The sequence below is a fragment of the Mesoplodon bidens genome, assembly GCF_964165515.1.
Source record: "Mesoplodon bidens genome assembly, contig: HAP1_SCAFFOLD_1148, whole genome shotgun sequence".
Classification (NCBI taxonomy): Eukaryota; Metazoa; Chordata; class Mammalia; order Artiodactyla; family Ziphiidae; genus Mesoplodon; species Mesoplodon bidens.
This window is the reverse complement of record NW_027672137.1, coordinates 15,275-30,236: the sequence shown is the minus strand read 5'-3', so window position 1 is coordinate 30,236 and position 14,962 is coordinate 15,275. Positions and strand designations below refer to the sequence as shown.

The 14,962-nt window shown below is 44.2% G+C and overlaps 1 protein-coding gene across 1 annotated transcript in view; it reads left to right on the top strand.

Annotated features, from left to right (window-relative positions):
- Positions 1–14,758, top strand: part of LOC308610555 (mitochondrial carnitine/acylcarnitine carrier protein) — a 30,538-nt gene extending 15,780 nt beyond the window's left edge. The window contains exons 5-9 of the mRNA XM_081259646.1: positions 11,159–11,276; positions 11,962–12,034; positions 12,408–12,517; positions 13,370–13,494; positions 13,909–14,758. Coding sequence (XP_081115772.1) covers positions 11,159–11,276; positions 11,962–12,034; positions 12,408–12,517; positions 13,370–13,494; positions 13,909–13,971 — 489 coding nt within the window. The 3' untranslated portion in view covers positions 13,972–14,758. The remainder of the gene's footprint in view (positions 1–11,158; positions 11,277–11,961; positions 12,035–12,407; positions 12,518–13,369; positions 13,495–13,908) is intronic.
- Positions 14,759–14,962: the final 204 nt, after the last annotated feature.

Sequence of the window (14,962 nt, the reverse complement as noted above, 5' to 3'; positions counted from 1 at the left end):
ATTTGTATTATGTATGAGAATTAGGTCAGAGTTCTTTTTTTTTTCTTTTCCCTAGGGCTGTCCAATTGCACCATACCATTTGCTGAAGAGACTTATCTTTTTTCCACTGAATTGTGTTTGCATCTTTGTTAAAAATCAGTTGGGCGTATTTGTGTGGGTCTACTTCTGGGTACTCTAGTTTCTTCCATTGATTTATGCATCTATCCCTTCACGAATACTACACAATCTTGATTAGTATAGCCATATACTAAGTCTTGAAATTGACTAGACTGATGCCTCCCACTTTATTCTTTAAAAAAAAAACCGGGGACTTCCCTGGTGGCGCAGTGGTTAAGAATCCGCCTGCCAATGCAGGGGACACGGGTTCAAGCCCTGGTCTGGGAAGATCTCACATGCCGCGGAGCAACTAAGCCCATGCACCATAACTGCTCAGCCTCTGCTCTAGAGCCTGAGAACCACAACTACTGAACTCATGTGCCACAACTACTGAAGCCTGCGCTGCTCGACAACAGGAGAAGCCACCGCAATGAGAAGCCCCGCGCACTGCAACGAAGAGTAGCCCCCGCTTGCCGCAACTGGAGAAAGCCCGCGTGCAGCAACGAAGACCCAACACAGCCAAAAATAAATAAATTAATTAATTAATAAAAAAAATTGTTCTAGCTATTCTAATTCCTTTGTATTGGGTTGGCCAAAAAGTTCGCTCGGGTTTTTCCGTAACATATTACAGAAAACTTTTTGGCCAACCCAATATTTCTATGTAAATTTTAGGATAATTTAGAAAATTGAGAAAAATCTTGCTGAGATTATGTTAAACCTATAGGTCAATTTGGGTAGAATTAACACATTATTTTGAGTCTTCCAGTACATGGACATGTTATATCTCTCCATTTATTTAGAACTTTAATTTCTTTCATCAGCATTGTGTAGTTTTTAGCATATAAGCTCTTAATGTGTTTTCTTATATACCTAAGTGCTTCTCTCTTAATTTGACTTTGTAAAATGGCATTGTAAATGGTATTATAATTTTAATTTTGTTGTCTACATTTTCATTGCTAGTTTGTAGAAACACAATCAATTCTTGTATGTTAATCTTGTATCATGTGAACCTTCCTGAATGCCCTTATTAATTCTAGGATTTTTTTTTTTGGTAGATTCCTTGGGATTTCCTATGTAGATAATCATGTTATTTGCATATAGGGACAGTTTTATTTCTTCATTTCTAATCTGTTTACCTTTTATTTCCTTATTTCACTGGCTAGAATTTCCAGTACTGTGTTGAATAAGAGTGATGAGAGTGGATATTTTTGCCTTGTTCCCAATCTCATGGCGAAGTATTCACTATTTCACTGTTAAATATGATGTTAGATGTAGTTTTTTGTCTGTTTAGTTTTTTTGGCTGCACCACCCTGCATGCAGGATCTTAGTTCCCCAAACAAGGATGGAACATGGTGACCCCTGCAGTGGAAGTGCAGAGTCTTAACCACTGGACTACCAGGGAGGTCCCAGATGTAGTTTTTTTGATAGATGCTCTTTATCAAGTTGAGAAAGTTACCTTCTATTCCTCTTTTTCTGAGAGTTTTCTCATGAATGGATATTGACTTTTGTCAAATTCTTCTTCTTCATTTATTAATGTGATCATGTGATTTTTCTCCTTCAACCTCTTATACAGTGAATTACATCAATTGATGTTTGAATCCTGAACCAATTTTGAATTGCTGGAATAAACCCCCCAACTTGGTCATAGTATATAATTCTTTTTATATACTGCTGAGTTCTATTTTCTTATATTTTGTTAAGTATTTATGCATCTATAATCATGAGAGATATTAGTCTGTCATTTTTTTTCTGTCTTGTCTTTGTCTGGTTTTGGTATCAGGATAATGCTGTCTTCATAAAATGAATTGGGAATTGTTCCCTCTTCTATTTTCTGAGAGGGATTATGTAGAATTGGTGTTAATTTTTCTGTAAACATTTGGTAGAATTTTATAGTGAAATCATATAGGCTTGGAGATTTTGGGGGAGGAATTATTAAATTATGAATTCAATTTCTTAATAGTTACAGGGCTATTCAAATTACTTATTTCATATCGGGAAAATTGTGGTAGGTTTTATTTTTTAATATTTTATTTATTTATTTATTTGGTTGTGCCAGTTCTTAGTTGTGGCAGGCGGGCTCCTTAGTTGTGGCTTGCCAGCTCCTTAGTTGTGGCATGTGAACTCTTAGTTGCGGTTGCATATAGGATCTGGTTCCCTGACCGGGGATCAAACCTGGGCCTCCTACACTGGGAGCACGGAGTCTTATCCACTGTGCCACCAGGGGAGTCCCTGTGGTAGTTTTTGTTTTTGTTTTTTTATCTAAGTTGTCAAATGTGTGCGTGTAAAGTTGTTTGTAGTATTCCCTTATTGTCCTTTATACATTGGCAGATTCTGTGGTGTTATCTTCTGTTTTATTCCTGGTATTAATAATTTGTGGGTCTTCCCTGGTGGCACAGTGGTTAAGAATCCACCTGCTCATGCAGGGGACATAGGTTTGAGCCCTGGTCCAGGAAGATCCCACATGCCGCGGAGCAACTAAGCCCATGTGCCCCAACTACTGAGCCTGCACTCTAGAGCCGCGAGCCACAACTACTGAAGCCCTCGTGCCTAGAGCCTGTGCTCCTCAACAAGAGAAGCCACTGCAATGAGAAGCCTGCACACCACAACGAAGAGTAGCCCCCGCTCACCACAGTTAGAGAAAGCCCACGCACAGCAGCGAATACCCAACACAGCCAAAAATAAATAATTAATTAATAAAAAAATAATAATTTGTGACTTCTCTCTTTTTTTTTCTTTGTCAGCCTCACTTGAGGTTTGTCAGTTTTATTGATCTTTTCAAAAAAGATTTTTCTTTCTTTTTTTTTTTTTGGCCGTGCCACGCGGCTTGTGGGATCTCAGTTCCCTGAACCCAGGTCACAGCAGTGAAAGCCCAGAATCCTAACCACTAGGCCACCAGGGAACTCACCTCATTGATTTTCTTTATTGTCTTTCTGTTTTCAATTTCATTGGTTTTTGCTTGTTTTTTTATTATTTCCTTCCTTTTGCTTGTTTTGTTTTTTTTTTTTTTTAGGTGTTTGAGGTGCAAGCTTAGATTATTGTTTTGAGGCTTTTCCTCTTTTCTAACATATGCAGTCAGTGCTATAAAGTTTCCTCTCAGCCCTGCTTTAGCTGTGTCCCACAAACTTCAATATATTTTAATTTTCAGTCAGTTCAGTGTGTTTTCTTTCTTTCTTTCTTTCTTTTGGCTGTGTCGGGTCTTAGTTGCAGCATGCAGGATGTTTTAGTTGTGGCATGAAAACTCTTAGTTGTGGCATGTGGGATCTAGTTCCCTGACCAGGGGTTGAACCCAGGCCCCCTGTATTGAGAGCACAGAGTCTTAGCCACTGGACCACCAGGGAAGTCCTAGTTCAGTGTGTTTTCTAATTTCCTTTGAGACGTCCTTTTTAAATTACTTAGGAGAGTGTTGTTCAGTTTTCAAGAGTTGGAGATTATTGATTTCTAGTTTGAGTCCATTGTGATTGGAAAACATATTCTGTATTATTTACATTCTTTTAAATTTCCTGAGGTTTATGGCCTTGGATATGGTTTATCCCGGTACATGTTCCACAGGCATTTGAAAAGAATGTGTGTTCTGCTGTCATTTGGTGGAGTAATCTATAAATGTCAATTATATCCTGTTGGTTGATGGTGTTGTTGAGTTCTTCTCTATCCTTGATGATTTTCTGTCTAGTTGTTCTACCTATTTGTTGATGGAGGAATTTGAAATCTCCAACTGTAATTGTGAGTTTGTTTGTTTCTTCTTTCAGTTCTATCAGTTTTGCTTCACATAGTTTGCAGCTTTTTTGTTTAATGTATACACATTTAGGATTGCTATGTCTTCTTGGTGGATTGGCCCTTTTATCACTATGTAATGTCCCTCATAGTACCATTATATAATATCCCATATTTTTGCTTACTATGTTCTCCCTTCCTTCCTGATGTTCCAGGATTCCTTCTTTTAGAGTTTCTTTTCTATTTAAAGAACTTTTTAGCCATTCTTTTGGGGAAGGTCTGTGAATGACAAAGTCTCTCAGTTTTCCTTCATCTAAGAATGCCTGATTTCCCCTTTATTCCTGAAGAATATTTTCACTTGACATAGGGTTCTGGGATTACAGTTCTTTTCTCTTTCTTGCTTTTTTTTTTTTTTTTTTTTTTTTTTGCAGTACGCGGACGTCTCAATGTTGTGGCCTCTCCCGTTGCGGAGCACAGGCTCCGGACACGCAGGCTCAGCGGCCATGGCTCACAGGCCCAGCCACTCCGCGGCATGTGGGATCTTCCCGGACCAGGCCACGAACCCGTGTCCCTTGCATCAGCAGGCGGACTCTCAACCACTGCACCACTAGGGAAGCCCGTTTTCTTTCTTTCTTCTTTCTTTCTTTCTTCCTTCCTTCCTTTTTTTTTTTTTTTTTTTGCGGTACGTGGGCCTCTCACTGCTGTGGCCTCTCCCACTGTGGAGCACAGGCTCCGGACGCGCAGGCTCCGGAAGCGCAGGCTCAGCAGCCATGGCTCACGGGCCCAGCCGCTCCGCGGCACATGGGATCTTCCTGGGCCGGGGCACGAACCCGCGTCCCCTGCATCGGCAGGCGGACTCTCAACCACTGCGCCACCAGGGAAGCCCTCTTTTCTTTCTTTAGTTGCGTTGGGTCTTCATTGTTGCACGTGGGCTTTCTCTAGTTTCGTCAATCGGGGGCTACTCTTCGTTGCGGTGTGCGGGCTTCTCATTGCGGTGGTTTCTCTTGTTGCAGAGCTTGGGCTTTAGGCACGCGGGCTTCAGTAGTTGTGGCACGTGGGCTCAGTAGTTGTGGCTCACGGGCTCTAGAGCGCAGGCTCAGTAGTTGTGGCACACGGGCTTAGTTGCTCCACGGCACGTGGGATCTTCCTGGACCAGGGCTCAAACCTGTGATCCCCTGCATTGGCAGGCAGATTCTTAACCTACAGTTCTTTTCTTTCAGCTCCTGAAAGCTACTGTGCCCCTTCCTTCTACCCTCCCTGGTTTCTGCTGTCATTCTAATTGTTTTTTTCAATAGGCAATGTGTTATTTTTCTCTGGCTACTCTTACACTTTTTCCTTTGTCTTTAGTTTTCAACTAAGTTCACTTGTGATGTGTTGTGGCATGGATTTATTTGGGTGTATTCTGTTTAGGGTTCGCTCAGCTTCTTAAATCTATATGTTTATGTTTTGCCAAGTTTGGGAAGTTTTCAGCAGTTGTTTCTTTGAGTACTTTTTCAGTACTACACTCTTTTCTCCTCTTCTTCTGGGACTGTAAGGACACAAATATTAGATTTTCTGTTACAGCCCCAGGGGTCCCTGAGGTTCTGTTCAATTTGTTTCAGTTTGTTTTCTTTCTGTTGTTCAGATTGGGTATTTTCCATTCATTGTTCTGTCTTCTAATCCTGATTTTTTTTCCTCTCTCCCCTGTATTCTGCTGTTGAACGAGCCATCCACTGAGCTTTTTTATTTTCTTTTTAATAAATTTATTTATTTATTATTTATTTTTGTCTATGTCAGGTCTTCATTGCTGCACACCAGCTTTCTCTAGTTGTGGCGAGCGGGGGCTACTCTCATTGCAGTATGCAGGCTTCTCATTGTGGTGGCTTCTCTTGTTGCAGAGCATGGGATCTAGGTGCTCGGGCTTCAGTAGTTGTGGCACTCGGGCTCAGTAGTTGTGTTGCATGGGCTTAGTTGCTCTGCAGCATGTGGGACCTTCCCGGACCAGGGCTTGAACCTGTGTCCCCTGCATTGGCAGGCGATTCTTAACTACTGCACCACCAGGGAAGTCCCCACTGAGCTTTTTATTTCGGTTGTATTTTTCTTTTCTTTTTTTTCTTTTTTTTTGCGGTACGCAGGCCTCTCACTGTTGTGGCCTCTCCCGTTGCGGAGCACAGGCTCCAGACGCGCAGGCTCAGCAGCCACGGCTCACGGGCCCAGCCGCTCCGCGGCATGTGGGATCTTCCCGGACCGGGGCACGAACCCGTGTCCCCTGCATTGGCAGGCGGACTCTCAACCACTGCGCCACCAGGGAAGCCCTAGTTGGCTTTCTTTGACACCACTCCAGTAGGAAGGGAGGGATGCTGCCTCATTACTGCCAAGTGGAAGTGGAAGTCTAGGTGACCCACTCGACCTCTGTTGACACTTGAGGGTGGGGCACTTCTTTTTACTGCTGGGTGGATGTGGGAGTTCCAGTGTCTCTACTGACACCACAGGACAGGAGGGTGATGGTTACAGGCTCTCAGGGATGAAAGTCCTTATTCTGTACTTGGCCTTTTCTGACTCCACCCAGGTAGCATGTTGGGTACCTTGTTACAGCCCTGCGAAGGTGGAAGTCTGGGCTCCCCACAGGGTCTTTGCTGGTGTGGATGAGGGTGCGGCCACAGTTTTTTCTATGGTGTATGGCTGGAGTAGAGTGTTTTTTGTCTAAAGGTTTTCTGTCTTTCTAGGCTGTTCCTTTTCTGGTCCTTTGTCTAGAGAATGCAGGCTTTTGTTGAGGCTTCTTTTTGATCTGTGTTTGTTGGTATTCCTGGATTGCCAGTTTCTTCTGCTTTAAGTCTGAGATATATCAAAAAAGAAAATCCAGGGGACTCACTACTATGTCATTGCTTAAGTCCCAAGGTCCCTAGCCAGTCTGCTTCTTCTCTCCAAACTTTCAGAGTCCTCTTATATTTGTTTAAAACAAATAATGTCTAGAGTTTTTTGTTGTACTTAGCAGGAGGATTGGGAAAATACTTCTTAGACAGTCTGTATATTGCTTTTGAGTTAGGGAATGTTTGCTTTCAGTAGCCTTGTCCCTTAGTCTTTTCCATCATGGCTTCTTCCATCTCTTTTATGCCTGAAGCCCTTTTCTGCTCCTAGATGAGACAGTCCCCATCCATATTCTTCCCTTGCACTCCTCCACTCTGCTGGGTTACTACTTTGTGACTCTCTTCTCTTCTCAAACCCCTACCCTCTCAGGAGATGACCTGGCTTTTTTTATTATTATTATTAATTTATTTATTTATATTTGGGTGCGTTGAGTCTTCGTTGCTGCACATGGGCTTTCTCTAGTTGCGGCAAGTGGGGGCTACTTTTCGTTGCAGTGCGCGGGCTTCTCATTACGGTGGCTTCTCTGGTTGTAGAGCATGGGCTTTAGGTGTGCGGGCTTCAGTAGTTGTGGCATGTGGGCTCAGTAGTTGTGGCTCATGGGCTCTAGAGTGCAGGCTCAGTAGTTGTGGCACACAGGCTTAGTTGCTCCACGGCACGTGGGATCTTCCCGGACCAGGGCTCGAACCCGTGTCCCCTGCACTGCCAGGTGGATTCTTAACCACTGCACCACCAGGGAAGTCCCCTGGCTTTCTACTTCACTGAGAAAACTGAAACCACCAGAAGAGGACTTTACCAGATGCCCTCCACTGCCTCCACTCACCCACTGGCATCTAACTACATCTGTGGCTGCCTGGCTATTTCCACCACAAATGGCCCATGCTTCTGTTTGACCCCACATCCTATCCCCTCTTGCCCATCCAGAGACCTTGCTTCAACAATCAACAATTCTTCTTTCTCTCTCCTTCAGCATCAGTTTTTGCTCTCCAATGGATTGTTCTCTTCAGCAATAAAAGCATAAACATGCTTGTTTTTTCACCTTAAAAATACAAACTTCTCTTTATTTTACCTTCCACATCTATTTCTGTGCTTCCTGTCTTTGCTCCCCTTTACATCAAAAACTCTTTGAAAAAGTTTTCTGTTTTTTTTCCTACTCTTTGTCTCTAGTCCCCCTTCTCTAATTGTCAAACCCACATCAGACTGGCTTTTGCCTCACAGCTCCAACAAAAGTACTTTTGTCAAGGTCACCAGTGACCTTTTTTAAAAAAATATTTATTTATTTATTTTTGGCTGCATCGGGTCTTAGTTGCAGTGTGCGGGCTCTTTGTTGCGGCACACGGGCTTCTCTCTAGTTGCAGCAGGTGGGCTTAGTTGCCCCGTGGCATGTGGGATCTTAGTTCCCCAACCAGGGATCGAACCCGCGTCCCCTGCACTGGAAGGCAGATTCATAACCACTGGACCACCAGAGACGTCCCACCAGTGACTTTTACACTAAATCCAATGTTCAGTTCTTGGGCCTGGACATTGATCCATCTTGATCCATCAACAGAATTGGACTCAGCTGGTCCCCCATCTTCCTTGAAGATCTATCTTCACTTGACTTCTCTCCTGACTTTCCTCCTACCTACTTGGCTGCTCCTTTTCTATGTCCATTGTTGGTTTATCCTCATCTTCTCAATCTTTTAATGTTCATATGTACAAGGCTCAGTCATATTACACTCATCTCGTTGATGATTTCTTCTTGTCTCATGACTTTTAGACACCATCTGTATAATAATGATTTTCCAGTTTATGTCTCCAACTCAGATTTTTCCTGAACTCTGGACTAGTTTATCCAATATTTCCGTTGGATGCTAGTAGGCACCTCAGAGTCACCATGTGCAAAACTGAACTCCTGGTCTTCCTCTATACCTGCTTTACCTACAACCTTCTGTAGCTCGGTTGGTGGCAATACCATCTGTCTAGTTGTTCAGCCCTAAAACCCAGGAGTTCTCCTAGATTGTACACTTTGTCTCACTGTATATATCCCATTTGTTGAACAGTTAAGCTGGCTTTCACCATATCACAAATCTATCCTGTCCCATCACCTCCATTGCAACTACATTGCTCCAGGTCACCTTCAGCACTGGCCTGGATGACTGTGAGGGCCTCCCCACTTGTTTCCCTGCTTACATTCTATACCACACATAACAGTGAGAAAATTCTGTTAATATGTCAATTCCATGCCCAGTCCTCTTTGGCCCCCCAGGTCACTGTGAGTCAGCTCCAGCATCCTCTGATAACATGGGCCTCTGTGCCATTCCTCAGATACACCAGGCTCACATGTGCTGGGATCATCTGGGGAAGTTATATTTTTTAAAAAGCCATTGATATTCAATTGACATTGTCTTAAATTTATTATTTTTAGAAAAATTGACATCTTCCTGATTGAAAACTTTTCCTAACCAGAACTATGACTCTCTTTTTATTTACCTTTTCTTTTACGTCCCTTGGAAAGGTTTTAGAGTTTTATTTGTGCAAATCCTATTGCTTGATGCACATATATTTTATTGCTTTTTTTTTTCCTTAGAACATTCTTTATTCCTTAAACAAGTCACACCTCCTGTGATTTCATTGGAAAAACAGAAACTGGAAGAAGTATTTCTGTAACTTTGTCAGAGGAACACACATCAGTGTATTTAAAGGAATGCTTAACTTGAGTTTAGACATGTAAATCAGTTTAGGAGACATTGTGTACTATCTAGCGTATTCAAGTTTTGCTACTTGAAAGTTGACTATGAATTGATTTTTCTACCTTAATTTAACTAATAAATTTCTAATCATACCTATTATATTCCTGGCAAGGGGCTAGAGATATCATGATCAACAACGTTTTTGCTCTTGGGAATCTCATAGACTGGATTTTCTTCTCCAGTACAAGCCAAGCTCTATAAAAAGAGCTAGTTTAAGACATTGCAGATTTCATGAAGGTAGGCACTCACCTTAAAGAATAGCCTTTAAAACTCTTGAGTCCACGCAGTTATTTTTCTTGTACTCATTGAAGTTATTAGGTACCTGATAAAAAATACCGAGAGGTTGCACGGTAAGGAATATTTCACCTAAATATGCAATATTAGACCAATGAACATGGACTCTCATATTTCTAGCATTATGGAGAGTTCTGGGTTAGGTGCAGGTGCCCCTTCAAGAAAACTTGATATTAATGTTTCAGTATCAGCAATAAAACAGCACTTCATGTGTTACTTATAAAGGAAGATTTATTACCTTCATATCCTCTTAATAATGTATTTCTTCCTTTTATCAGGTATAATCTCATACCACAGCCCTTTGGCCTTAAAGAGTAATTTAATCTTCTTAATTAAGAAAGCCTTTTAAGCCTTTATTGCTATATATTTTTTATTTTAACATCTTTATTGGAGTATAATTTTTTTTTTTTTTTTTTTTTTTTTGCGGTACGTGGGCCTCTCACTGTTGTGGCCTCTCCCGTAGCGGAGCACAGGCTCCGGACGCGCAGACTCAGTGGCCATGGCTCACGGGCCCAGCCGCTCCGTAGCATGTGGGATCTTCCCGGACCGGGGCACGAACCCGCATCCCCTGCATCGGCAGGCGGACTCTCAACCACTGCGCCACCAGGGAAGCCCTGGAGTATAGTTCTTTATTGCTATTAGAATGGGATTCTTTTCCATTATTTTTCAACTAGTTATTGTTGGTATGTACAAAAATTTATTGGACTTATATATTTATTTTGTAAGTGTTTCTCCTTGGAACTATTAAATCTGAACTCTCTTTCCAGCTTTAACTACTCTTTGGTTGATGCCCTTGTGTGTTCGGATTCCTCTTGACTCTGTACTTGCTGTGGATCCTACATGGGCCTGTCTTTCTCTCTGATCTTTTGTGGGATACCTCCTGCCTGCCCTCAAGCTCTTGGCTCTTAGGCCCTGGAGCCCAGAGACTAGGATAGGGGGCCTCTCCTTGGCCCTCTCCTGGCTCTACACAGGACCTCTATCCAGGCATTTAGAGCTCTGAATACAATTTCCAGTTCACCTTCTTTTAACCAAGCTTCATGATCTGTTAGAGCTTGGAGTGGATTTAGTAGTCAATGGATATTTGTTGAAGGAATAAGTGATTGACTGAAGTATTTGTCTCCTCCTTTCTAGACTGCCAACTAGCTTTTTTTATTTTTTATTTTTCCAACTAGCTTTATTGGGAATGCTCTTGTATTTGGGAACTTATTTTTCAACTTATTTTCCAACTCCTCTGTTGATTTGTTTTTCTAGTCAATGTGTGTATATTTTGTCATATATTCACCTAGCCTTATTTCATAGTAACTTCCACCAATATTGTACATTCTAAATAACTATCGATTTGACAATGATAGTTATATTATTTCATTGGTCTAATGCATAATGACCACTCCCACACTCACTATGTAATCTTCTGTAACCTGCTAGGTTTGTTGACTTTGATGTTGCTGTTGCTGACTTGATGACTCTTTCCTCCCTCTCAGATTCAAGCTTCTTCAGGGGAGACCAAGTACACTGGTCCCTTAGACTGTGCAAAGAAGCTATACAAGGAGGCTGGGATCCGAGGCATCTACAAGGGGACTGTGCTCACCCTCATGCGAGGTAACCTTTGAGGCCCTCCATCTGAGGTGATTTGCCACAGGGGGTCTTGCCTGGATCTCCCGATGAGCCTTGGCACCATACATGCCACAGGTCTGACAGGGCCGGCACTGTGTGTCCTGGGTTTTAGGCCATCTTACCTCTGGCCAGCAGGGACACACATGAGGATGGAGGGACCCTCCATCCTTCTGATAGGCTGGCCCTCAAGGATAGAAATCATGAGCGTGGCAGTCGGAGGGGAGTAGCAAGTGGAAATCGTGGCTGGAGGGATGAGTGGGAAGAAAGAATGACTTAGGAGCAGTGGAGCTCTTTTTGGCTTGAGAGGCATGTCCTATTGGGGTGGCAATAGAAGAGGCAGAGACAGCTCTACCCTTGTCCTGAGATGACAGCTTGGAGGAAGGCCAGATGTTATCTCTGGTTATAACTACTTGGAGTGGGCATATTAGTGGGGACCACTCAGAGGGCCTTTGAAAATGAAATAATGTCGTGCATGTTAGCACTCACTCACACCATGCTCACCCCAGAGCAGCATCTGATCACTGCAAAGTGATTATTGCAAATAGGAAGTGCTGCTGAGGAGCTTCTCAGGAAACCTTCAAGGGTCCAAAGCCAAGCTTGGTTCTTCTAAGATCAGGAAATCTGTGAGAATCTTATATCATTTAATTTACCTCTTTCTTGCCACTAACAGATGTTCCAGCCAGTGGGATGTATTTCATGACATATGAATGGCTGAAAAATATCTTCACTCCAGAGGAAAAGAGGTGAGGAGAACAGAAGAACTTAGAAGCCACTTTGCCCAATCATGGGTAGGTTGCCCTTTCCTGTTAGTGGATCTGAAGGCAGAAGTGGGACTTACTTCTGTCTCCATGTCCACTTTCCTATTGTTGCTGCTGAGGCCCAGCTAATACTAATACCCTTTACCCTGTGCCTCACCCGGTGGAGGAAGTGTTTGAAACAAGTGCATGAGACCTCCTTCAACGAGTGGCAGCTGCCATGTCACAGGAGCTTTGGCCTTGGACCTCCTCCCTCCAGCCAGTTTCTCCCTCTCTGTGGCTGCCTTGTCTGCACAGGAGGGATGGTCTGAACACCACTCTCACAGCCTTTGTCTGACTGGGGCTGTTTGGTATTCTGCAGTGTCAGTGATCTCAGCGTGCCTCGGATCCTGGTGGCTGGGGGCATCGCAGGGATCTTCAACTGGGCTGTGGCAATCCCTCCAGACGTACTCAAGTCCCGCTTCCAGACTGGTTAGTAGAGGAGAGTGGGGTAGATGGGGTTGGAGTGGGTCCCAGAACTGGCTGCCCCTGTGGTACAGAGTTCTTAAGGCCCTAGGGATACTGACTCTCCACAGTAGCACTCAGCATCTGTCTGGCCAACATTCTCCCTTGCAGTCATTTGTGTTTTAGGAATGCTAGACTCATTTTCTTTTTTTTTCTTTTTTTTTTTTTTTGCGGTACGCGGGCCTCTCACTGCTGTGGCCTCTCCTGTTGTGGAGCACAGGCTCCGGATGCGCAGGCTCAGCGGCCATGGCTCACGGGCCCAGCCGCTCCGCGGCATGTGGGATCTTCCCGGACTGGGGCATGAACCTGTGTCCCCTGCATCGGCAGGCGGACTCTCAACCACTGCGCCACCAGGGAAGCCCCTAGATTCATTTTCTTGTCAGCGTAAACATAAAATAAGTGAGAGAAGGACTTCCCTGGCAGTCCAGTGGTTAAGACTCCCTGCTTCCACTGCAGGGGGCACAGGTTCAGTCCCTGGACGGGGAACTAAGATCCCATGTGCCGTGCAGCGTGGCCCAAAAAAAAAAAATAGTAGAGAAGAAGTCAAATCAACCTTCCTTCCCTCACATGAGCAGAAGGGCTGTTTCATTCTTCATTCCCTTCTCCACTCCCTTGGCACCAGTAATCCAGACATTTGTATCTGTTTGTCCCAAGGCGAACTGTGTTGTCTGTGGACTAGTCCCAGATGACCTGCAAGGTGTCCTCTCGCTGGTGCTGTGGCCCTGCAGGAAGATTTGACTACAATATTGTCCCCATGTAGGTCACCATGGTCAGGTCAGGAAGCTTCCTGAAGGCTTAACAGTTGCTTTCTGCCCACAGCACCTCCTGGGAAATATCCTAATGGCTTCAGAGATGTGCTGAGGGAGCTGATCCGGAATGAAGGAATCACATCCTTGTATAAGGGGTTCAATGCAGTGATGATCCGAGCCTTCCCAGCCAACGCGGTGAGTGACTGGCAGGGGCTGTGCTTTCCCTTTGGGGCTCAGAGCAGGGTGCAGGTGGGCTGACTTTTGCTTGCTTCTGGGATTGAATTGGGGGCTCAGTTTTTCCAAATCCCACCCTCAGTCAGAGCCTCCTTATTTGTTCCCTTTCCTGAAGCTGTCAGGAAGATTTGCCTTTGTGATTCTCTGAGGTGAGGAGCTTTGATTTCCTGGCCTGGCCATCAGAAGTGGGCAGTTGTGGGACATGCATTTTCTTTCCCTTTTAGGAATGAGAAAGCATAGCTTGATTCCGTGACCTGGGGTGGGAGATTAGGAAGGGGTTTTGGTCCTGACAGGGCCAGTCAAGCACAGTGCTGGGGTCTCTGTGAATAGTCACAACTCCTGTTGGCTTTTCTCTTCCTTCCAACCCCTTCTCAGGCCTGTTTCCTTGGCTTTGAAGTTGCCATGAAGTTCCTTAATTGGGCCATGCCCAACTTGTGAGGCTGAAGGCTGCTCAAGGCTTCAGGATGCTGGAAGCTGTCATCGAGGAGGAACAGTGGGCAGGACTAGGCTGTCCTGAAGTGTGAGGGGAGGGGCATGGTGGGATGTGAGCTCTGTGCACAGACTCACAATGGTTGAGACCATTGTCTTAATGACATCCTCTTCCTGGTATAATTTGCTATCTTGCAACTTGAATCCACTCTTGTCAATTTAAGGGATCTCATGAGGATTTGGAGATGGAGTAAGTAGCTTCTAGACCAGATGCTACCTGTGGCCAGAGTGCTGTCTACTAGTTGACCACTGGCCCTACTACACCCAAAATACTCCTCGAGAAAGGGAATCTCAGCCTCACACTGGAGACACTATGCATATTTTCAGCCATCTGACCAGGAACTGGGGCCTTCTTTGATCCCTAGCCAGGAACACTCACCAGATTTCCAGGGTATCATCTAATCCTGGCCTGCACGTGGGAATGTGGGCTTGAGGCCCACATCTGTCTGTCCAAGTGGACTGAGCAAATGTGCCTAGGGGCAGATAGCCTGTTAACAGTCAGGTTTTTTTTTTTTTAATGCATGCAAGTAATCAAAATTAAAACTAGAGTAGCCTAATTTCCAGGAGTAGGTGGAGAGCTTTCCCTCCTACAGAGTGAGGAGGAGAATTTTGAACCAACAGTCCCAGCTTGCTAGGGTAAGTGAGAAAGCCCAGGGTGTAGGAAGGCTCTTTTTGCACACTCTTTTCTCATGAGAGCGCCCTATTTTAACAGGAAATAAATATTGTTTCTAATTTTTGTATTGTGTGAAATTTTTTTCTTTTGATTCTGGGTCATTTCAGCAAGCAGCCTCTGTGGCTTGGTGGAGGCTGTTAGGGATCCAGTATCCTTCCCTGGTTCTTCAGGCAGGGGTTCTAGCAAGAGAAAGAGGAAGAAGTTTTGGCCAGCCCAGCCTTCCCTGACTGCCCCAGCTCCAGCTGCTGGAGGGTGAGGTGGGGTGGG